Source organism: Vidua macroura, chromosome 3 (genome assembly GCF_024509145.1).
Source record: "Vidua macroura isolate BioBank_ID:100142 chromosome 3, ASM2450914v1, whole genome shotgun sequence".
NCBI lineage: Eukaryota > Metazoa > Chordata > Aves > Passeriformes > Viduidae > Vidua > Vidua macroura.
Genome location: NC_071573.1, coordinates 25,047,772 through 25,072,863, shown reverse-complemented (window position 1 = coordinate 25,072,863; position 25,092 = coordinate 25,047,772). Strand labels below are relative to the sequence as shown.

At 37.9% G+C, this 25,092-nt stretch overlaps 1 protein-coding gene across 1 annotated transcript in view; it reads left to right on the top strand.

The window, feature by feature from the left end:
• The window catches only part of KCNK2 (potassium two pore domain channel subfamily K member 2), a 77,014-nt gene extending 52,312 nt beyond the window's left edge, over window positions 1–24,702 (top strand). Inside the window, exons 6-7 of the mRNA XM_053974147.1 lie at window positions 8,255–8,394; window positions 22,532–24,702. Coding sequence (XP_053830122.1) covers window positions 8,255–8,394; window positions 22,532–22,849 — 458 coding nt within the window. The 3' untranslated portion in view covers window positions 22,850–24,702. The remainder of the gene's footprint in view (window positions 1–8,254; window positions 8,395–22,531) is intronic.
• Window positions 24,703–25,092: the final 390 nt, after the last annotated feature.

Below are 25,092 nucleotides of genomic sequence, written 5' to 3'. Positions count from 1 at the left end.
CATTTTTTTTCTTAATTTTGGGACAGATGTATCTCTTGTGGTGCCTTTCTCCCAGTTTTATCTTTCATCATTTGTGTGATGGGGCTGTCCTCATTTTGGTTGATGTGACAGTGTAGAGACAGGAGGTGGGACAGTGAAATTCATGGAGCATTTCTCCATGGAGCCTACTGTTTTTTTCTCTTCTTATCCTATTAAAAATTAAGTAGAGTATCATTTAGGTAAGGGTCTTGTTTTATTTTTCTTACAGGTGACAAAGTGTAAGCACTAATAGATGATTTTATTTTGAATACATCTTTTCAGCTGGACTTGTTTAAAATGCCTCACCCTATGAAGTGATATAAGTTTTCTGTGCATCCCTTACTTTCAAAATATTCCAGAGCTCTCTTTCTGCCATTGAAATGTCTGTATTCTGTAGGATCTGCTGCATCCTATTCTGTGACTCTTTGTCAGTACACATTTGCCCATGTGCTTTTTGCAATGTCGGGACAAGTTTTAGCACAACCCGTAGATAACATGTCCAATTTTTATGGTTCCATTAGGCTGAATTAGTTGTAAATAACTTTGATATACTGAGCTAAAAACAAAGTCTGGGCCAGTTCTCTGTGTCAACTTTTTTCTTGAAAAGATGTCAGGGGTGTTAGTTCATTTCTTAATTTGAGTAAGTATATGCTGTCTGTGCTGAGAAAGCACATTGATCTGAATCAATGATATATAGAGGTGAGGATGAGGAACTCAGAGCTTTGTGCTCCAAACCTGAGACTTGGCCTGATCTGATGCTTCTGCTGGTACAGAACCATCATCTCTCTGATGAAATGCCTCTCTCCCACCCCTGAACTCTGTGCAAGGCAGAGGTGGCTGACAAGGCCTTTTGCGCCGGTGTATCTCAGTGAGAGGCTCTGCTGGAGGGAAGTGTTTTTAGTAGACACTCACATGCTCTTGGCTCCTTCTGTGTCCTGTCTGTGCCCATGGCTGTTGTGTAAGTCCAAGTGTGCCAAGCTGAGGTTCTCAGGTTGGGTAACTCCTCTTGTAAATATGTCTGAAGTTTTGCCTTGATGGCAGTAAAGGGTCTTGTCACTGGCAGAAGTTTTTCAGGTTGGTGAGGTCCAACAAGGACATCTAAAGTGTTAGAACTGCTTGACATATTTGTACATTATATGCGTAAAATGGGGGTAAATTTAGTTGTTGAAGATACTAAGCTACTCAGGCAGCCTTCATTTTAGTTGCAAACTTGCCAAAGATTCCTGTAAATTGTAGAACTGAGCTGTAAAATAGCAAATCAAATTTCTTTTGACTTTAACATAGTTATTTGTGATGTTTCCAAAAATCTTTGTATGTGTCTTGACTTCTGCCTTTCCATTTTCTTTACCGTATTCTTTTCCTTTTTTTCATTTTGTCTTCAGAATTTGTGATTCTGGTCAGATAACAACTAGCATAAAAAAAAAAAAAAAAAAATTATGTTGTTTCTAAGTCAAGAATCTCGGTGCTTTAGACTTTCATTCCTGAAGGGTACGTGGCAGGGTATGACAGGGAATAAAAATGATAGTGTATAAAGGCCTGGTTATATTTACTGTAAAGCATTATGTGAAATGGCCCACTTGGCTCTAGCTAGAACACTGAGTACATTCATCATTACTCCCATTATAAATTTCCATAGACTTTTTTATTTGTAGACCATTTGATATCATGATTTTTTTCCTACATCGTCTGCTTTTTAATTCTACCAGGAAACACTTTCTCTTTCTACAGAATGTCCTTGAATTATATTGTTCTATAGCTGATGGCCTTTCATGTTTCACTTGAAAGATGTTCCTTATTTAATTTAAAATCCTACTGTACGTCCATTATTTCAAAGCATCAGAGATGTTTTCTAGTTTCTTTGAGCAACATGCATAAGACTTGTATTTGAACTGCAATATGTTATTGACTTAAAGGGGCAGTGGGATTTGTACTTGCAGAGACAATGCTCAAGAGAACAGGGTTAAATGGCTGTCTCCATCACAACTGGGAGGTTAACATTCCCATGGGACTATATTCTGACAGGGATGAAGTTGATAATATCATCATCTTTGGGTGAACTAAAATACTCTCGTTTTGGCCAGTGACTTGAAGGATTTTTTGAAAATGTCCATTTGTTTTCTTTGAAGTACATAATTGACTGGTTAAATAAAAAATTTGAAAAGTAGGTAAGGTATTAATTGATTGAGCTTTGCATTGTGGAAGTTTTCAGTCATTGGTGTGTATGTAGGTACAAAATTATTTGAAGGAAACTGACATTGCAATTCTCAATAGAGCTGATAGAATTTGTCCTAAGAGCCAGGCTTTCTTATTAATTTTGAGGAAGTATACAGAATTTTTTGCAGCCCAACAAATTAGGACCTTTTCTTCATGAGTTTTTTGATTGCTTGTTTCTCTTTTAAGTAAGTCATAACTACAGAGCTGACACTAAGGGCCACTGACATTTTTGTGGTAGGCTTTGTCTGGAGAACTCTCCTTGCAGTTTAGGAAAGCTGGGTGTCACAAACAAGGGAGAAACATGAAGAGTTAAGACCTGTAATTCTGTATAAGAATGTAAAAGAGGTGGTCATGATAGAATATTGTGGTTCTAGAGTGTGCTAGTCTTGGTTCTGGTTTGCCATGGTGAGGCAAAAACCAGCAGACAGAATGATGCTTCAGTCTGTTTGGTGCCTAGATGCAGCACATTTCGAAAAAACTCCTCACACTGGCATTAATTTACTCATTTTTCTGACTTCTTTCCTTAAATAATACTTACAGTGAAAATTACCTTCTTCCACTTAGCATTATATTCCAACTTAAAGCATAATAATGGGCAGTGATGCTCTGATATGTAATTGTATCAAAGTGTACCTCTCGCAATAAAAGTAAAACTGGTAATTCTTTTAGCACTCCGGAGGCCCACATGATAATAAGTGTGTCAGTTTTGACCCATAAAGTTCCCTCAAAACCCTCAAATCCCGATATATTTGAAAACTTTCAGATCTTTTTTTTCTGGGAACTGCCATCTCAGAGAAAAAACTGTAATTTTACAAGCCCCACATAATCCCATGGTTGTGTTAACATATGTGATGGTGTGTAGGGAAAAATTTCTGAAATACTCATCATTTTTCACTAACATGAAACTTGCTGCTTTCTGCTGCCACTGCAAGTAAGAGCTGTAAAGAAGCCCTGAAGAACTTTAGGAGGTAAAGAACAGTGCTACTCAATACTATACCAAAAGGGAGCCAGTAGCTGAACATGGGATTCAGGAATGTAATGGTATCATTGAATGTAGTGCAGGCTGTCATATTAGAAATTCTTTTAGTTCTCCAGGATTTTTTTTAGAACTTTCTTTTTTGTCCTGCAGACCATGTACTCTATTCGCAGAAAGGAGAGTGAGAAAATGTTCCCTTTGTTAGTCAGAGACTAAGGTGTTATTTGGAGCCTGTGGAAATTTTAGCCAGGGTTTCCATCAGCAAGAGAAGCCTTAAGGAAAACATAATAGACTGATCACTCCTGGTGGATGCAAGGAAGGAAAAGCTGAAAAGCCCTTGTAATTCATATCCAAGAAAGTATATGAACAGTATTCCAAAAAAATTAACTGCTTCTCTGTCTTATGAAATTACTTGATTTTTCCAATTTTTGGAATGGTTTAATTTTCTTTGGAGGGAGGGAATTTTTTTTTTTTTAATTTGAAGAAAGATTATTGTAGCTTTTTGCAAAAAAAGAAGAAAGACTGTGCTACAGCCTGCAAAGCCTTATGAATATCAGGACATAGTCAAACATCCTTTTTCTTGTTTTCAAGAGAAAACATTGACTTTAACATGACAGACAAAAACCCAACCAAAACTATTAATATCTTATGAAAAATAAATCTCACGTTGAATGTGTCATGATTTCAGTACAATGAAATATATTTCTGGGTACTAAGGCTAGCACTGAGGCACATGAAAGTATCTGTCTAATTGAAAATATATTGTTCACATGTACAGATAAATTCTTTAACTTGCAGAGCAGTTTGGAAAGTATATTCAAATATTTCTAATGGCACTACTCTAACAGGTTTCAAACCTAAATAAGGTGACACATCCAAAACTTGACTAAATTAAGTAGAAGGCAATAATATAAATAGCATATCAGTAGTCTGTTTCACAGTGGGGCATTATGATGATGTAAGGTTGTCTCAACTGTTTTGCTAAACCGGATCACAGAATTCTGAAAGTGTTACTTTAAAAATGTACTCTAACTCTTGTTACTTTTGTGGGAGTTTTTTTTTTTTTGGTTGGTTTACTTTCCATGTTTAAACCCTGATTTTTAACTTAATGCTTTTTCACTATTTCATTCTGTAATCAACTCTGATATATCACCACTGTGATACACATACCTAGCTCTGCACTGTCTTGCTTGGCCTGAGACCCAGTTTGTAGAGAAATGAGATATTTTAGTCTCATTTAATGTCACCCAACTGGGGCACTTGACTGGTGGTCATAGCAGCTCAGTTGATCTGCTGTCACTGTGTGATACCATGCACCAGCAGAGAGAAATCGCTGTCATGCTGAGACAGAGGTGTGTCCAGCATCCTGGAGGAGAGCTCTGTGCCCTCCCACAGACTCTGAGTCCTTTCATGATATTTGGAAGAGCTCTTTGCCCCCTCAGGACTCAGTGTCCATAATAGGGGCTCTCTGCTGTGAGCTGTGCTTTAAGCTGAAGATGGAGCACTGACTTGCTGGATGTCTGTGCAGGACAGCATGTGAGGATTGTTTTAGATCTGTGCTTTGTTTTCTGAAGTAGCTTTCCATTTTCCACTGAGTGGCATCAAGTAGCTTCTCTGGGCTACTTACATTCCATCTCTGACAGTGCAATACTATCTTGGCCCCAGCATTCTGCATTTCCACATTGCCACACGAGCTAGTCTTTCTCTGTCCCCCCCTTTTTTATTGCAGTCCTCAGAGGTAATTGCTTTCAAGCTGCAGGGCTGATCCTCCATATTTCTTTGGAGTGGGATGAATTGCATTTCTAGATTAAATGTGTTTGTTAGGTTTGTCACAACAGGGATGGTGGACAGCTACTTGTTATTCTGCAATTAAAACTGGATTATATAATTTTTCTATATCCAGAGTAATTTTTACTGCTGATGAAAAATTGTAGACATTTCCTTGTTTGCAGTGCCAACTTTTGAATAACCCAGAAATTTTTGCTGGTATGGAATTAAGATACTCAATGTTGACAGCACTTTCTATTCTTTCCTTCTAATTTTGAAGTAAAAATGCAAAGCCAACCAACTTTATAGAAATAATTACATATTTCTATTTTGAGCCAGTTACTGTAGAAAGAATGAGAAAAAAGAGTGGCAACAATGAAGACAATTATTTACTTTCAAAGGGCTTGTTTTACATAAATAAGTAAGTAAAAAAGATATATTTGTAAGCCATATCTTTTGCCTGAGAACCAGAATCTGTTCTAAAGCATGCCTGAGATATTCACTAATGCCTTTCTTCACTGAAACGGTTCTTGACCTTAATAAGGAATATGTTTGGGCCATGCAACAACTTATGTTTTCCAAAGTGCTGAAAATCCCAAATAAAATTTATTTGGCAGATGTAAGAATGATGGCAGCAGCAATACAATGGCCTATGATGATGATGGATGGGAAAACTTTGATTTCTCAGAGTCTTCAAGCAACTTTAGATCAAATTTTACCAGAAAACATCTTGGCAATAAATTGTGGCTGCTCATGGTAGCAGATTATGGCAGGGAGATGGCTAGATTTCTTCTTCATTGTGGTTTTAACCTATTTTGGGTAGAGGCTGAAGAAAGCTGGGAAAAGCTTTGTCCCTCAGTTCACAAAACTGGGTTTGCCAAACAAGAAACCAACTTCATCTTCTGCCTTCTCAGCATTTTACTTCCCAGAGGGCTGCATGATCCAATTTGCTTTGCAAAAGAAACATGATAGTGTATCATATTGATATGCTTTTTACAATGTTGCCCATAAAGTCATTAGATTATCTCATATACTTCAGTACAAGTACATTTAGCTGTGCATACTCATACCCAAATGCATTCATACCCATTTAAGTGAATTTGGTCGTTAATGAATTTTTGTAGTTTATATTCAGTACAGTTCAGTTGTGATCACATTTCTCTATGAAATCCTGTTTAATGGCATTCCCAGGTAATTTCATTATGGCAGTTTGAGCATCACAAGAGAGAGTTGTGTCAGGACAAACATCCTCAGGTGTGTCTCTCTCTCTCCCTTGAGATTTGATTAAATTGCAAAATGATCCAAGGAGTCCTTGAAATTCAAAAGCTCAACAACTAATAAAGGTTCTAGCTTTGAAGTCTTATCCTAGAGTATTTCTTTGGATACCTGTTGTCCCTTTAGCTTCAGGAGAGCTGAGCTTCTTTGGGCATGGTTAGATGGAGCCATCTCCTGGCCAGACAGCACAGAAAACTTGGTTGAACATGAATACGTTCAACTCCTCCGGTGATTAACTTTGCTGTAAATAAAATAATTATAAACTGTGAAGGAAGTTCTTCCTGCAGACTGGTAGAGGTAGGTTCCAGTTTCAGTTTATAAACATAATATGCCAAAAATTAAAAACCAACCATGTGGACGCTTTCTATGATACTTCCTTGTGCATTTTATGAATACCTGAAGAAGAGGATGAACCACAAAGAGTGGCCCATCACTATAGCAAAGACATAGAGGTCATCAGCCATTTCTTGAATTAGAACAAATTTTGGGTGAATCATCCCTAAAATACTATTTTACTAGATTGACATGAGATGGATGTTGCTAACAAATGATTTGGTGTTTTGTTTGTCTTGTGCTGTGACAAACACAGCCCCTTTGGTGGCTGAATGTCTTCTGTTCCAAACAGAGACCTGCCTTCTACCTCTGCTTGGGACTACAAAGGCATCAAAGGATATCCACTTTCACAATGTGGATTCATTGCTTGGATAGCTGAGCAAACCATTGCAGCTCAATGTTTTTTGTTTTGTTTTGTTTTGTTTTGTTTTGTTTTGTTTTTAATGAAAAGGTGTGGTTGGCATGAAAATAAAATTTGTCTGGGAGGAGTTCCATACAAAGCTAGCCATCAGTAGAATTCTTTGTTATTTGCATGCAATCTCACTGATAATAAAGCTAAATAAAAACATTATTCTCTATGAGAGTCAATCTCAGTACTGTAACAAGGTGCTTGATATTTTGGGGCCAATTTTCCTTTGATTTATTTCAGTATAGGATGCAGATACATAAAACAAAGTATTATGTACCTGTACAGGCTAGTTTAATGTGCCTGAGAAGGTTTTGCTGTAGAGTCTCTTCAATTATGGGCAGATACACACATCAAACTTCTTGCAGCAGCCCAAACTAGAAGTCTGGTTTTATTTTTTGTAACACAGCTGAATTACAAGTTTATGGCTTCTGTTTTATTGCATGGCAAGATGTGAAATGTGAGTAATTTGGTGTTGTCAAGAGCTCTGGATGAACATAACTTATTTTTGTGTGGAAATAAGACATCTGTTCCTTATAGCTGTATTATACCTGAAAGCTCTATTACTGGCACCTCTGAAATTTATATTTTTTTATACTTTAACACTGAAAAGAAGTGACTAGTGCTTATGGCCGTGGGTTTCAAAAATTTGCTTTCAGCAGGCTTCTTTTATCCACTTTTTTTTTTTTTTTGGCAAGGGTATGATCAGTTCAACTCAAGTCCTTGCACTCTGGTTTCCTTCTGCACAATGGAGATGATAATGTTTGCCTACTCACCAGGCGCACTTGTTAATGCAGGTGCTACTTCTTTACTGAGGCTAAAGGTTTTATATAAGTATTGAGATGTTTTAAGGTTCTTGCAAAAACAGATTTCTCAGGATATGAACACATTGCATTCTTTGGAACAATACTTAAAACTCTGGTACTGCGTCATTTTTTGGAGCAGGTGGCAAGTAATTTCATTCAAGCTGTCTTCAGTGACCTCTATCTTAAATGATAGTCTATCAGAAGTTGAAACAGTTTGTGTTCATTCAATAATTACTATTATTTTTTAACAATCTTTGTCTAAAATTTGCCAACTCCAGACATTACTTTTAAAAGTGAACTAATTTATATAATTTGTTCAAATTCAAAAAAATATTTTGCATAGGTAAAAATACAGAATGTGTAAGAAACTTAATTTTTTTTCTAGGAAAATTAATTTAAAAACATCTTTGCACCTATAGATATTAAGTGTGAATTAATTTTTCCTGTCTTGTTTTTCAGGGGGATCAGATATTGAATACCTAGATTTTTATAAGCCAGTGGTGTGGTTCTGGATCCTTGTTGGCCTTGCTTACTTTGCAGCTGTCCTCAGCATGATTGGAGACTGGCTAAGGGTCATATCAAAAAAGACAAAGGAAGAGGTAAGAGTATTTTGAAAAGGGAAGAAATATTCCTTTTTAAAAACTTTGAATAGAAGCCAGGTGAGCTTATAGCTGCTTTTGCTCTTAGGGTACATAGGTCAAAGCTGTTTTGTGCGAACTGTAATGCTGCAGGAAAAACTGTAGGAAACTTGGTAGCAATCTGTTCAAACATATTGTTTTATTTTCCCACATCTGCATAGAAAATTAGATTAAATGTATTATTAAATTAAGTGTATATGAATAGCTACACTTGACTTATGGGGAAAAAAATCCTAAACTACTGTTCTACGTAGTAAAATGTAGGCCTTAATTTTTAAGGCAAAAATAATTGTTTTGTTTCTATAAGTGATACAGGTATGTAAAGAAAGTACTTAAGTGCTTATATTTGAGATACCATACTTTATAGTGGTAAGAAAATAAACTTTTCATATCATGCAAGGTATTGGAGTGAATTGTTTAACTATCCCTGGGTATATTTTACTGTAATATCTTCCACATAATTATTCAGTACTTGTAGTCAAGTATATTGCTTTCAATTGAAATATGTTTTCACTTATAAATTTCACGTGTTTTCTCTTGCTTTCACTTGCATTTATTATCCGAATGACACAAAGTTTTATGTTTTGTCATTTAAGAAAAAGTCCTGGTTTTGAAAATGTTTGAGGGTAAATAAAATTTCCAATTGTAGCGTGCATAGTTCAGGTTTTACTGGAAGTCTGAGAAATTTATTTTGTTTGAAGTAACATATTATTTCCCTCTAATTTAGCTTGAGTTCTCTTGCACGCTTCAGTTGATTTATGCTACTCAAACATAAAAACTCTAATTTGTTTTTGATGGAATGAATATGTTGGCTACTGTGCAGTGGCCTGCTACTTACATTGTTTTGAATAGTTTTCCTAGCTGTAGGGCATGGCATCAATGCCTAGATGTATTCCTGGCAATCCTGAAGTTCCCAAAGCCTTTGCTCTGAAGGGTAGCTTACCCCTACGTGCTTTCACTGGCTGCAGTCCCTCAGGGTGCCTGCCACCTTCTGAGCAGGAGCAGGGATGCTGCTGGCATCCCCAGGAGGGTGGGAGCTGGAATCTTGGGCAGGATTAAGCTGACATTTTAAGGAATGTTGGGTTGGGAAGCCCTTTTCCATTGCCCTTGCTGTGCTCATGGTTAGAGACAGGACTGTGACAGGTCTGCTCTAAGTGCACTTTTAGCAGGTAATTCATAACCACTTAGCCCTGATGCAGAGGACAATATTTATTCTAACAGTTTCAGTTCAAGAGTGCCATCTTTTGCCACACGCTGTAAATTTGAAAGGGTATTTATGACTTCCTTTCCACAATGAGCTTTACTAGTGCCCTCCACAGATAGGGAGCAGCAGGTATCATCTGAGTGTTCCATTTGCAGGTTCAACAGCTGGCAGGATCCCAGTTCTGTTTTCTAGAAAAGCACTTGAGGGTGCCTTTAACAGCCAGCCTTACATGGCTTACTCTGGCTGCAGGGAAAGCAGTGCATCACTTCAAATGCCAGTAACCTGCATGTATTTGTATTTGGTTATTTTGAACTTCAGAATCAGGCCCATTTTCCCCTCTGCAATAGGAAGAAGTAGGAGAAGACTGGCACAGGCTCCTCAGGGAAGAAGTCACAGCACTAAGCCTGCCAGAGTTCACAAAGCATTTGGATAATGCTCTCAGGCACATGTTGGAATTTTTGTGCAGGACCAAGAGTTGGATTTCAATTATCCTTGTGAGTCCCTTCCAACTCAGGATATTCTATGATTCTGAGTGGTGCTTCCTCTGGGCAGTCTCCTGGTGTCTAACTCTTCTCAACTTGGGGCATTTCCTAAATTGTCTTTAGTTTCCCTAAGTTACTTGTGTCTGGATGTTTTGGAAAAAATATGATGTGATTGAGGCACTAAAACTTCAGACTATGCAAAAATATTCTCCAGGCTTGTTTTTGCTGTATTTTCTCAGACATGGTTGACACATTTCAGTTCTTCACACTACTTCCCAGAATTAATCTGATCTTTAACCTCAGTTTTCTCATATTCTTTTCTGTTATCCAGACAGCATCTTATCCAGAGATCTTAGCATCTTGACTATATAGTTGACTATATAAAATACAGAGGTTTTAATCTTATAATGATGATAATATATTAAGAATGTTTGACATTTGTAGCTCTTTGTGAAGCTATTTCAATATAGACTAACTCTGGAAAGGATTTAAAGACACATAAATTGAAGAAACCCAAGAATACCTCTACCACATCAAAAGCATTCCTATTTTTATCAGGGAAAACTCTCTGCCAGGTTATGCAGTGCAGTGCTGAGCTTTTTTTTTCTCAGGCACTGGGAATGTGTAACCTAGTCCATCTTTTCATTCTTTCTCACCTTTATAGCCTAAACAAGCATATTCATTTTGTCTACAGCAAGGAAAACTTCATTCTTCAGATATATCAGAGTTCTCTTGGCTGAAGCAGGTATTGGGAATTTTGCTGTATACAAGTTTCATGTGTGTTAGGTTAGATTAAAGACAGACATAACATAATTGGTGCCATTTGTTCAATTAATCATATCTCTGATGGTCAGAAATCTCCCTCCCTACTTCTTACCCATTGCTCAGGCATGTGTGAGAATTCATAGCAGGAATAAAATGCTTTAGCAGTTTAAAATTCTATAGATTTAATGATGGCAGAGACCAGTTTGAGAATTTAATTATGAGCTATACCTTGTGTGGTAGTTAGAAAATACAAAAAAAAAAAAAAAATCTGCCTTCTAGCCTGATGAAACTTTGTAGGAAGTAATATAAATATATTGATTTTTGTTATAAGATTGGCTATAAGCATTTTATAAATATCCACTTTTCTACAGGTTTTATTTTATGACAAAAATCGCTGCTTTTAGCTGATTCTTGCTATCTTCTTGGGGAAAATCTGAGTGAAGATGCTGAAGGAGTTTAGTGGAAATGTAGTTATCAAGTCTCTTCTGTGCCAGCAGAAGCCAGATGAGACTGAATTTCTTGTCTTTTTCCAGTTAAATCTAAATTTATAGTGGACTGTTCCAGGTTCTGTGGATGCAGATTATAGCAGAGGAACTTCTCTAGAGTTCCAATATCCATGAGTGCAATATAAAAACCTAGTTACAAGTATGGAGTGTATTTTTTAAACTGTCTTGGGGAAGCATTGTCAGTCCTTGGGGAAATAGCCCCTTATACCTAAAAGCAGCCTTTGAAATGGGAATCAATGTTATATATTAAAACCTACTGAGATAGGGAGCCCACGAAAAAATCTACAGAACTGTGATCAATGCACTCTGAAAACTGAAGCAGTTTAGTATATATCCTAGGAAATAGGATGCTGAAAATCTTCCTGAAAATTATGGGGATTGTTATGGGTATCAACAAATAAACAAGGTTTTGTACAGGACTTGTATCCTACTTTCCATGAAGAAAACAGAAGTCTAACATGCTTTAGATACAGAAGCAGATCATTCAGTAGTGATCAATTGTGCTGGTTTCAGCAGTCTAAGCAGCAAAATCTAGAGAATGTTACCTGAATCCAGAGTGAGACAGAGAGGTTGCAAGAGTTCTTCTTTACTTCCCCCCAACAACCAAGACTATATACCATCAGAGGTATATCTCTTTTAGTAGGCAGACATAATCTTTTTTTTGTCTTTTCCTGTAGTATAAAGTAAAAAGTATCAATAAATATCAGCATAGTTAGGGCATGAAGGGAAGTCCTTCTCATTCCAGGGAGGAGCCATGATGTTAATGGGTACCACCTAAAATCTGTAGTTCTAGTCATATATTTTAATGTAGTGGTGTTGTTATTAGAAGCAGTTTGCATAAGACTTTGAGGTAATAATGCATTTCACAGCTTCAACAAAATAAAACATCTATATTCTTTTCAGTATATTACCAGGAAAGTTTGGCATATGCAAGTGGATCTGAGATAAAAAAAAATCTGATCAGAAATGCACTAATGCAAAGAACTGCCGTATTTTGATATTAAAATCCAGATAACCAGTATGTCAGTCAGTTGCTCAGGTGGCTTTTGTCTCCTGAAACACTCTGGAGAACTTTGAATGCATCAAATGGGGAGGGAAGTGAAAGACAAGTAGAGACAGAAGTGGGAGTTTTAGAAGGATAGATCTGGAAGCAGCTCATACAGTAAGATAGATGAAATGTCAGAAAGTCACTGGAACGTGTTGTGTGCTGTAATCTTAAGTAGGCGATCTGTCTCTGAAGTTCAGCCTCAGCTATACTAGCTTGCCTTAAACTCCCTCCTCTTCATTATTCTCTACACTCTGATTACTCAGAGCACTTTTAAAGTCTTCTGATTTTAGTCTCTTTGAAAGGTAAATTTTCAGCAGGATTGTTTCCATGTCATATTTTTTTCTTTTACTTCTGTATGTAGCAGCTTCTGAATTCCAGAATATTCAGCAAAAAAATGCCTACCCAACATTCTTAGGCATTTGGGCTATAGATCCTGAAGGAGCCTGTTCTCTTCACTGTGTATCAGGAGTCCAGGTGACAGACTTATGTTAGACATCGGCTCAGTTTGGACAACTGATTTTTTTCATGCTGCCTCTCTGTTTTTGAATTGAGCAACATGCACCCAGCTTTAAAGACCAAGCCTAAAATTTCATGAGAAGTAGAACATTCACTTCTTGTGGAAATTCAAGAGGCAGCTGCTATATTTTATATTTATAAATAAATTCAACAAATTTGACTCATCTGAATCATCATTCAGTTTGATCTTCTTGGCACCAGTGACAGAGCTGTCACTCAAGTCTGTCAAAACAGAATTAGACTTGTCATGATGATGCTGTGGAGATTATTGAACTCCCTATATTATTTGTTGCCTTTTCATTAGCTTCAGGCTGAAGGCACTCACCCAGCATAAGGGACCCAGCAAAAAGAGAACTTGAGCTCATTTCTCATAGCCCCAAGAGAGACCCTAGATATCAGCTTGTATGCATGAAAAAATGAGAAAAATTAGTGGACTAAGTGAGAAACAGTTTTGAAGGGTTTTCACCCTCCAGGCAGATTGTCTTCAGAGGCTGTGTAGTGAGGGTGTATGACCAAAGAGGAGGAAGAAGTTGTTCAGTTGTTCAATGAACTCCTGACATGGCTCTCCCTGTTTCAAGAAACAAAATCTGCTCACTTAGAAATCAAGATGGTAGAGAATAACTCTTCAGCCTGGTCATCAGAGTCACTTGCTGGTCCATTTTTCATTGTTTCAAGTGAGATGGGTCAGCTTCTGTTGAAGAAAACAACTGTTTGGAACTTTCTTATATCTACCCTCCCCAACCAACCAACCCACCCTCCCACCTCCTGGCAAAAGAAAACAGACAAACAATTCAAAACATAAAAGAAAAACAGGCAAAAACCAAAATACCCCAAAACAAATGCCAAAAAACCCCAAACCTAAAACCCTAACCAACCAAAACCCAAAAAACCAAACAAAACTGCATCAGTTTTGCAAATTTTATATCCACAAGTTCACTGAATTGGTCAGGCTGATCTGATGAAGTCTGTTCCTAGAAAGCACTGAGTTGGAAATATTTGTGGGAGACAAATACAGTGTCAAAGCCATGGCATGCAAATTAATTTTGCAAGACAGTGATTAATAAGGGTAACAATTCTAAGATGTGCAAGCAGGGAATCATTGAGTTTCTGTAGGAAAGTGGTGCTACTGCTGCAGATGTTGTTAAAAGGTATATTACTGGAAAACAGCCCCTAGAATTGTGTTCTAAACTTCAGGAAGAATGCAGAGAGCTACAGAAATGGCAAGGGAAGCATCTGAAGAGAAATCTGTCTTGCATTAAGAGTTTTTTTTCCCAGTACATCCAAGATGTGCAGAAAAGTCGATTTGGGAAGATCCATCCATGTTCGAAAAGGTGATTGTTTTTAGTAATTTCTATGAGATGCGGAGAAATATGAAATATTTTTACAGTCAAAACAAGTGCATGTCTCCAGTCAAATTTGACTAGCAACAGGACAAAAAATTCAACCAAAAGAAACCCAAAATAAAAGGTGGGAGTACAGTCTCTCTAGAGCAGCCCAAGGTCTCAGGGATGTATGAAGAGTAGTTTTGGTGTAAAGAGGAGATGGAAATGACTGACCTGGTTCTAAATGCAATTTGTTCTCTTCCTTTCTATGAGTTTAGGTTATCCTGGTGATATTCTTGAATCTGCCCTAGCAACAGTCTGTAGTACTGAGTTTCTATATTGATCAGTCTTTTAAAAGTCTGCTGTGGCAATGTGTGCAATAATGAATAGGAAAGAACATCTTGTTCTGAGAATTCCAGGAAAACTAACAGCTGATGGCTTTTGACACTTTTTTAAGATCTTTCCTTGTAGTTTTGTGTACTTTGGACATGTGATGCTTGCTTCACTTCAGATTCAGCACACATACAGATAACATCTCTACAGTTTTGCTGTGGTTATATTTGTATATGTATCATGCCTCTTAGCTGGGCATACCAGGCATTTAGAGACTGCTGTTTTGTTACTGCATATTGAGTACCATGTCCTGCTGGGGTGCTGATTACAAGAGATGTGCTGCCAAGGACACTTCCATGAGGAGCAGCATGGCCCAGGGCTTGTCAGTGTCTCTCATGCCAGCCCCTGTGCCTGGCCCTGCTCTCCCACAGTGTTCAGGGAAAGATTACTCCAGTGAAGGCTGCATGCAGCAAGGTTGCGAAGGCAAGAGCTATTGAATTTTCAAAAATAAAACTAGAGTAAGAGACTTATACTTCATAATAAGAGAAATTGATTAAAGAGAGATCAGTTATAGCAATGGCATTTCTTGGAGTTAATTACCCATGAAGATTCCCAGAATGTATATTATGATGGTCTACATTGAGAAATCTTAATTTTTGGAGATAAGATGTAATTGATCCTTTGCTACAGCAATAAATATATCTGTGGTTTACTTTATTGTGGGCTGAAAATATTCCAGGCTAAATATCACTGACATGATTAACATTCCTGAAAACCTTACTTTTTTTTTTTTAGGATAATCTCAGTGCTTGGATATTCTTAGGAAAAGACTCCAGAACATGTTACTAATGCTGAGTGTATGAATCTGATAGCTGTCTTGAGGATGAGTTCCCAGACAAAGCAAGTTCAGCAGAATGCCCTTGCAAGGAGGTGTGTTGACATTGAGGAAAATGCTTTGCAATTGTAAATAAAAGGGACCAAAAACGCTATAGATTACTGCCTTTCACAAGGGATAGGTGCAGTTGTAATACTAGTGTTGAACAGCCAAAGTGGAGCTTTAATATTTCACACAAATATCACTCCAGATATTGACACTAGAAAGTTAAGAAATAAACAGTTCTTTCTGGGACTTGACCAAGTAGTCACTATAATCATTCCTTACTACCAAGTAAAAATTAAAAGTCCTTTTTTATTTTGTTCTTTTTTAGCATATATTTATAAGCTAAAAAAGGTCCAGTGAGTTTATGAAACAGTTGTTGTCTCTTTCCTCTGGGAGAAAGTTTAGGCAGTCTTTCAACTGCCTGTGGCTTGGGTTTCATTATGCTACTAGTATAGTTCTTAAAATGTTTGCTGTTCCTGTCTGTAGCCAAGTTGTTGGCTGTACAGCACAGGCAGAGGATACACACTGTTCCCCTGAATCACCTTAGGCTCTGCCAGTAGAGCTTTATGCAAACCTAAGTAGTTTCTTGTGGCTAATACAGGTGCATGTCATTCACTCTCACCAGGATGAAAGAGGGGTTGGATGGCTCTCTGAGGCAGCTGAAACCACTAAATAGAACTGATTTTTAAAGGAAAATTTCAACATCTTTTTTTTTTTTTAATCTTTATCATTGGAAGTTAATAATAAAGTGGAACAACAGAGAGTGAGATAATCAGGCCCATAACTTGTCTACACTTCTGAGACTACACACATGCAGATCTATAAAATGACATATCTGATGGGCAATATTCAATAACAGTTCTGAGGAAATGCCTAGCATAGCAGACTTCATATTTATGGAAAAAACAAAAGGTAAAACAAAATAACCATGTTGACTCTTAGAATATCTGCTTCTGTTTTGTAGGCATGATTTTTGTAGGCTGTTTTTATTTTGTTGAATCAAACCATGATAGAGGAAAAGGCCATTTCTTGCATCTGCCATCTGTTACATCTCCAGAAAACATATTCCCACAGCTGCCACTATAAATGTTCCTCCACAAATAAAATAATCAAAATTCATGGGCTCTCTGCATTCCCATTGGAGAATGTGGTTTACTTCATCCAAGGCATCAGATGTGTTCATGGAAGTTATGTGGGTGAAACCAAACAATCATTGCTCACCAGAATGAACTCACAATCATTGCTTATTACAGGACTCAACAACCCAGTTTCTATCAGGAGACCATTGTTCACAAAAATTTCTGACTGCCATGGCTACAAAAATACAATTGTCTATGTAATTGAAGCCTTACCCCAGAAGATGACAATTTCACAAAAGAGGGTCTTTTCCCCTCTGTTATCTGAAAAACAGTGGGATGCGTATACCAGTGAGTGGAACCAAAAAAGGCATCACTTACTGCTTCGTGTGTGCCATTCATCTTGAAATCAAAGTCTAGCACCTTAAAGAGATGGTGAAAGAGAGTTCCCTGCTACAGAGCTGAGGTCCTGACAGGATGAAGGCACAGAAGATGGTGGTTCATCATAGAACATGGTGGATCTGGGAAAGCTCAGCATAGGTATCTCATTAATTTCTTGCATTTTGTGGCTGTTTGCGTTTAAAGGCAAGTAGAGCACACTCTTCTCTAAACACCTGTCCACAGGTATTTTGGGTATGTACTAATAACACTATAATAGTAGAAATACCGAAAGCCAGATCACTGGGTTGGGAATTTTAGGTGGACTATAAATGAGGTTCCCTTCATGTGCCGCAAGTGCACAGGTTTCACTAAAAATTTGCGTGAAGCTTCTCTTTTTCCTTTTCTGCACTCTGGTCTTCTCTAGCCTATAGAAACTGAGGTGGTGAATAGAAATTTTTGTCCAGCAGCAACTTGCATGGGAAAAGGCAGCATATGCTTGCCCAGAACTGCAGGAAAGTGAGATGGTAGGTAGGAAACCCCTCTGATGCACTCAGGGATAAACCCACCTAGCAACTGAGTTGTTAAACCCATCACCCCTCTCTGTACCTACATTTTTTCTTTTTAAAGGAACTTTGTGAACAGTTTCTGTGAACACTGGCTGAATTCCTGAGAGCTAAGACAAAATGTTATGTTCTGTATTCTGCTGCCTGCATAATTTGACATGTAATGCACTTTCAGTTTAGTCTGAGTAGCATATCAGAGAGGTTAATTAGATGTGTTATTTTTAAGTAGCAGGATAAAGTACACCGAAGAGGAAAAATGAAGCTATGAAAATTTGGAGAATGCATTAGGGATAAATGCAAGAAATTATATACAGGGCAACATCAATACCGTTAAGAATATCTGTAAGGAAGGGCACCTTTTTTTTTCACCCTAAAATGAAGTCAAATGGATACCTCCATCTCATCTACTTGCTTTGTAAATTAATTTTTTTTTGCCTTGCACTAACATGCTCATCATAAAATATATGAGTCCTGTATGCCAAAGGGAAACAACATAATGCTCAGCTATGACAGAAAAAGCTGCACACATTACTTAGAAATATATGTTTTCATTTTCTTGTATGACATATATATATATAATGCTATTTTTTTCTTATTTTCTACTCACTGATATACCTCCTCCTGAGTATATCATAGCTTTCATGTCATATATCTGAGCTCCATCCAAGCAGGATATATTTCTTCCCCCTCTGTAAGCAGAAGTAGATTAACTGATTTTACTGTGATGTTGGGGTTTTTCAAGAATATCCCTGCAACAGAGGAGCAAAACTAAGGCAAAGTTAGGCAAGTGCATTTGTCTTGGTCTATTCAAGGATGTCCTTAATTATGCTTTTGATTGTTTGTTTTCCTGCTACAGCACAGCTGTGGCTTAATTCAAAATACAGATTACTTGTGTGTGGCTACATGGCTTTTGCTTTCCAGATACTTTATAGGATGAGTGGTCTTCCTGAATGGCGGGAAGTTTTGCATGCATTAGTATTTGGATAATTTTGTGAGTGTCCAGAAAGCTTCTCAATCTCTTGACAAGTATAAGGAATTAGAGTACTGAAGGATGAAGCAGGTGCTTCAGTATGTTCAAATGGTTTTTTAGTTTCAACAGTGGCATCCCCTTGGACATTCTTACATTCTGGTTCATGCTGTTGGCCTTTACCCAAGTGTGGAGCTCGGCTGGACAGAAAGCTAAAACACAGTAGCAATGAAACTGCATAGGAACTTTTGATCCTACTAGAGATATTGACTGAGAGCCAGTTCTAGGACATTATTCATTTAGATGGATTTTGGCAGGAGTAGGTGAAGGAATGGTGGTTTAATGTCCACATTTTTTTTTTCTAGTTCTGTCAAATTCAGTATATCTGTCTTGAAGTTATATTGGTGATTGTGTATGTGGGCAGCCTGGGAACTGTTTGGTCATTCAGGAAGTTCATGCAGTACTTTATTGATGTCTGTTTGTTTTTCACTACAAAAACCACCCAAAAAGCCCAATAGTGACTTTAACAAGAATGAGTAGAACACTCTCTACAAATAGTTCAGAGACAGTTTCTCATTATACCCCGAAAGAGTAAATGTGACATCTCCACCACAGGTAGACACATAAATTGGCAGAGACATTTGGAGGTGTTACTGGAGATGGCCTGTGGTATTTGAGACACCCTCATAGGGTTATTGGATATGGTGCAGATCATATGGGATACCCTGGCAGTAGTAGCTGGAGGCCAGGTGACCTGGGCTGGGCAAGGAATTGGGTCAATGCTGTTCATTTGTTGGAAAAGTTGTGGGTGTTGGTTTTTGGGGGCTGTTTTGGGTTTTTGGTGTCTTCTTTTTTTTTTTTTTATTTTTTTTATTTTATGGTGAAGTGTGCTCTGTGGAATACTCGGTTGTGTTACTATATACCATAATTCTTGAGAACTTGTTATTGAGACTTGTCTTCCCTGAAATCATAAGGCAGTAGGGTGCTGCTTCCTGCTTCTTAAATACATAATACAGTTACTTGCTGTTGATGTTCAGCATAGCTATGTTGATACTCCTTGTGAAATATGTCTAACACCTTGCAGTCTTATTTGGATTTTGATGTGGAGGAAGTCAATTCAGGAGCTGGGATAGGGACCATGTAGCTACTAGTAGCATTTCTTTTCCCAGAAGGTTAAAGTGAGAAGCATCACCAAATTAGTGCTGCTTCTTGTATGGCTGAGTCAGGTGCTATCACTGTGACATGTTTTTCCTATTGCTTCTGAAATATTCTGTGACATTCAGCCTTATGTTAAGTATGTAGTTGTCAATAATTTCTGTGACTAAGAGGCCTTGTCCTCATGTCACACTGCCCCCAACTATGACAGCTGCAGAGTCTACAAAGCTGTGCTGTAATGAAGCAAGAGATATGGAGAAAAGTAAATTGTTGTTACAGTAGGTAGGTATGCCAAGAATTTAATCTCTTTTGAGCAGCACAGGCAACTGGCATTTCAGTTGCTCTGCATGAGACAGTTTTTGGTTGCCAGAACCCAGACGAAGAGGAGCTGTAATGCAGTGTGTTCAAATGTCATAACCTAAGGACAGAAAGAACCTGAACATGTTACAGATATGTCCCTATGGATCAAGGAGGGATCAAATTATATAAACAAGTTACTAATGTGCACTGGTAGTTAAAATGTCACTTTTCTTTTCTTATAACCCTTTTCTTACAACCCTGCTTGAGTCTGTAAGTGCTATGGAATTAAGAGTTTTGTTTCAAAGAGGTAACATTTTTGAATGCGTTTCAGTTCACGTGAAAAATAGGGGCCAAAAGCGGTGATTTGGGGCACGTACAGTTCAAACAGCCCTGAACTCCTGGTTAGTAATGTGTTCCAATTCCCTCTATTTTTCTACTAATGCATCCTGATTCTACTTGGCAATAGCATTAATAACAGCATGTTTCAATTTGTATTTTTCTCCTATGATTTTAATATAAATCAATATCACAACTTTGGTGTATGGGCAGGTAGAATTGTGTTCCACACTACCTTAATTGGAATGAGCCTATCTCCAAATGCACATTTATTGATGCTCTTCAGCTGGCTGCATAAACTTGCTTCCCCAAAGAAATCTCATTAGAATTCAGACATCAGATATCCCAACAACTACAGTTTTAAGATTCTCCTGAAAAACTTGAATGCCCAAGAACAGCTTGCCTTGTGCAAGACAGGTCCATCACCAGGAACATTCTGAGCCTATCCTAGAGGGCCAGTTCATTTTCTCTCCTGGACAAACATGAAATCACATGAGAACTAAAAAAAAAAAAGAATTGAAGTATTGTATTGTGGTGAGACAGTTCAAAGTGGTTGTATCTTCCAGTAAGTTCAGTAAGTTGCTGAGACAATCCTTTTATGTGACCACATGCTCAGGCAAAATACCTGGTCTGTTAAATGCTGACACAACTGATGAGGGGTACATATACATATAAAGTAAAATAGAAACCTGTGTACTGGCTCTTTGCTCTCCTAGACAGAACCATTCTCCAGGACCTGGGAAACTTGCCTTTAGTAAGGCTTAGGAAAAGGAAAAAACCTGCCCCAGGGTGTGTACTGATACTATTTATCGTATTTTTATTACTTGTTTGCTACAAGTAAATTATTGGAGCAGCTGAGATATTTCAGCATAGCAGATTTTATTATTTTCAGATCTGAAGTTTAATGTGTCTGATCCTAGCTGCAAATTAAATACTAATAATCATTCAGCTAGGTGAGTCCTCTGTTTATTGCCGATAACTACCCTTGTTTTAGAAAACAGAACTTTGTCCACATTTGTCATCTGTGTAATTCACTGAAATGGAGATAAATGTAATAAAATAAAATGACCCTTGGGTAAAGAGATCTTCTTGTTTTGTTTCTGGAGAGGGGGAAAGTTTTCCTGAAACTCTGTCACTCCTGGATGAGCTGATTCATTTTTACCTTCATTATATTCCTGTTTTCCACTGCACTGCAAAGAATGAATTAGCTCGTGGCTTTTTCTCTGATGGTTTGCCCCCTATATTTCTCTTTGTAAATTCTTTTTTCATTTCTTTGCTTACCAAGTCAATGTTTGTTTGCCAGTGATTGAAATTCTGGACTGAACAGTACCAATTAGGCTAATTTATGTGGGTTAAATTCTCCTGGAATGCTTCACTTTGGAGTTATATTTATGAGTAATCTATATTCCCTGTGCTGTACCTTCCCAATATTAAGCTGTTGAGGGAGAAGAGATTTAGAGAGAAACAATCGATTTCCTTTTGGGTTACAATGAGATAATATGAACAAAAGGTGCCTCCTTTAGTTACCTACATAACTTATTTAATATAACAGTGGTTTGACTGAAATACAAGTGCAAAAGTATAAATAGCAAATAAATGACAGGCCACAGTTTACCTCAGACTAGATCTGCTAAGTATACATTATGCCATATCTGAGGAAAAATAAGGATGATTTGGGATTGAGGCTGGGAAGCAGACATACCACTGAGGTGACTTTTAACTGTTGCTATGTTGGTGCTATGTTTGATCAAGCACAGGAATATCAAAATCCAAATAAGACTGCAAACAGCTGATGGTTTCCTTTGAAAAAGCTTTTCTGTCTAAATTTACAAAATTCTTTACCAAGTCTCCCAAGGATCTTTCCAGAGACAGTGAAAGTGTTCATAAATAACCACTCACTCTAGTAACAATGCATAACACAGCCTGGATTGTTGGGATTTCAGCATCCCCTGACCAGCTGGGTATTGTGCAGCTGTCAAGCCTCTGCAGCTTCCCTGTATTGCTGACTGCCTATGATAACAATAAAAAAAAGAAATCAGCAGAAAAGATTTTTGTGTTTTTGGAATTGTTGTTAACTCTTACTAGTGCAACATTTCTTCTTTAGCTGCTGCCAATAAAAGAGCGAGTCTGGCGTGAGAAATTTGTGCCTGTGGCAGCGGCAGCTCTTTGGCAGCCCTGCACTCTCTCCATGCTCCTGAAGATAAACAGTGTCTGAAGCCCTTAGTGCCATAATGCTTCCTTTTTATTCCTGATTTTTGCTGCAGGTTGGGGAGTTCAGAGCCCACGCTGCAGAGTGGACAGCCAATGTCACCGCCGAGTTCAAGGAGACTCGAAGGCGCCTGAGCGTGGAGATCTACGACAAGTTCCAGCGGGCCACCTCCATCAAAAGGAAGCTCTCTGCAGAACTTGCTGTCAACCACAACCAAGACCTGACCCCCTGCAAGAGAACACTGTCAGTGAACCACCTGACCAGCGAGAAGGACCTCTTGCCAGCTCTGACAAAGACGGACAGCATTTACATGAATGGTTTGACGCCTCACTGTGCAGCAGAAGAGATAGCTGTGATCGAGAACATTAAGTAGCCATGACTTTGGATCCCAGCCTTTGGGAAGCTCTTGGCTTAAACTAGCCATACACCTTTTTTTTTCCACCCTGTCGATGACCAGTGCTAGCAGCATTTTATATGTGTGCATGAATACCACAGAAAACCTACAGTCCCGAGTTACCATCGCATCTCTTCAGAGACACGTAGATGAATGGCACTGCTGTTTCCGAAAGATGCTGGAACAAGCAATGTTTTCTGCCTTTATCTGCCCAGACTGTTTTTCACTTCTAATGTGCCATATGGCCTCACGAATGAATCTCACTTGTTTATGGTAACAATGTAGCTTTGAGGGATCAGTCCTTAAAATTTCAGGGTCTACCTTACTGAGCCTAGGAATGGACCATTTCTGGACTACAACACATTTGTAAATGGCAAGAAATTCTTATGCAGCCTTTTACCTAAGAAATTTTGGTCAGTGCCTTATCTTTTGAAGAACCAGAACCTCTACAGTTCCTGTACAACTTTTGTTTGTTTGGGTTTTTTGCATGAGAAGTGTATTTCATTTAAGCCTTTCTTTCTTCTTGAAATGGTGGTGTTTCAAAGGTGTCTGTTGTAAAGATACCAACCAGCATGAATGAATGCCAAAACTCAACAATCATCAATTGATGTTGTTAGCTCCAAATTTAAAGGCACTGCAGTTTCAAAAGTTGCAAACCTGTCCCCCAGAAACATTTTGTTTTACTCAGGTCCAGCTGATACTTGTTCATGCTGACTTGTAGGATTTGCAGACCCTTTTCAGGTCTTAGTTTTCCAAGCAGTGTTCAGCAGTTGTTTTTTTCTGCATCAGATGTACCAAAAAAATCTGCAGCTTATCTATCACTAAATTATTTGGTAGATGACAAGAGCAAGTAAAAATTACTGTTTTGATGAGAGGCAGGGGGAGGCTTTAAATTGCTGTGTTGTAATAATCACATCCAAAAAAACAATGCAGAAGAATTCAGCTATTTTTAATAAACATAAACCTTCTGCCAGATATTTGGTATGAAAAGGATTCTTAATTTCCTTTTTAAGCCAAGTCACCCCAGAGGCTACATGATATTTTACCCAGGAATCCTGGTGGAGTGCTTTCCTGAATGTCACGCGGGCTGCCTGTGCCAGAGCTGTGGCTAACATGGGAATGCAATTGAAACTGGTATCACTGTGACTTTCTACATTTCAAATAGAGATGGCTCTGAATAGCAATGCAGGCATGAAGAAGAGTTGATAAATAGCACAATCTGAATACCGATGATTGTTCAGACAGGATAGGCTGACAAGAAGCAGATCTAAACCAGACTTTGGGTTTTCTTTATTGGTTTTAAGAAACCACATTAATTTTGTACCTTTTGTTTTGCTTATAGGTATACATGAGATTCAGAAGAAATGCAGGATGGAATGGATAATTTTGCATTTTTTTTCCTTATGTTAGTCTGTTGTAACCTGGCTGTACATAAAATGAATAGAACAGGCCTTAAAGAAAAATTTAGGCTCTGTAAAATAAAAAAGAATGGGACTTTGCTGATTGGGCATGATTCAAGTGGCAAATCTTACAGCATCTCTGACCATTAGATAACATGCAAGATATGAATGTTCATGTTTTTTGGATGCTTAGCTTGTTTTCTAATAAATATAAGTTAATATGTACATTCAGTGTAAATATCAGTCAATTAACATTTACAAAGATTACGCTTTTAAAACTAAAAGTTCCATTACACAGCACCGAGCAATGCTCTTATAACAAAGACCCTTGTCTCCCCAGCACAGTGTTCTGAATGTCCACATGGCAAGGGTCCTTCTTGCCATGTATAAACTGTGAATTGTAATGAAAAATAAAGTTTTTAATTAAAATAAGTTTTCCTGAATCTCCTGCTTGCTACAACTGGAATGCTAAGGAATAATTTGTGAAATTGATTTTTATGCTTTCACTGGTTACAGAGTATAGAAGCTTGCCACCTGCTTTAATTTAAGCTGGTTTAGCAATAAAGGCTTGACTTACCCAGCACAGAAATTACTATTTTTTTTTCCTTGATATTAAAAACTATGCTCTTTGATTGCTATACCTTAAATTGTGTTTCTTGCTATTTTGTTTCAAAAACTCATCAGGATTCCGTTTCTTCCATCATATGCTACAGAGCTGCTGGCAGTTGCTCCATCCTTGCCCTGGGGGAGGTGCAGGGGGCTCTTGCCCCTCTGTGCTGCTGGTACTCCTGTGGTTGCTGGTACCTTTCTGCAGAGTGTGTG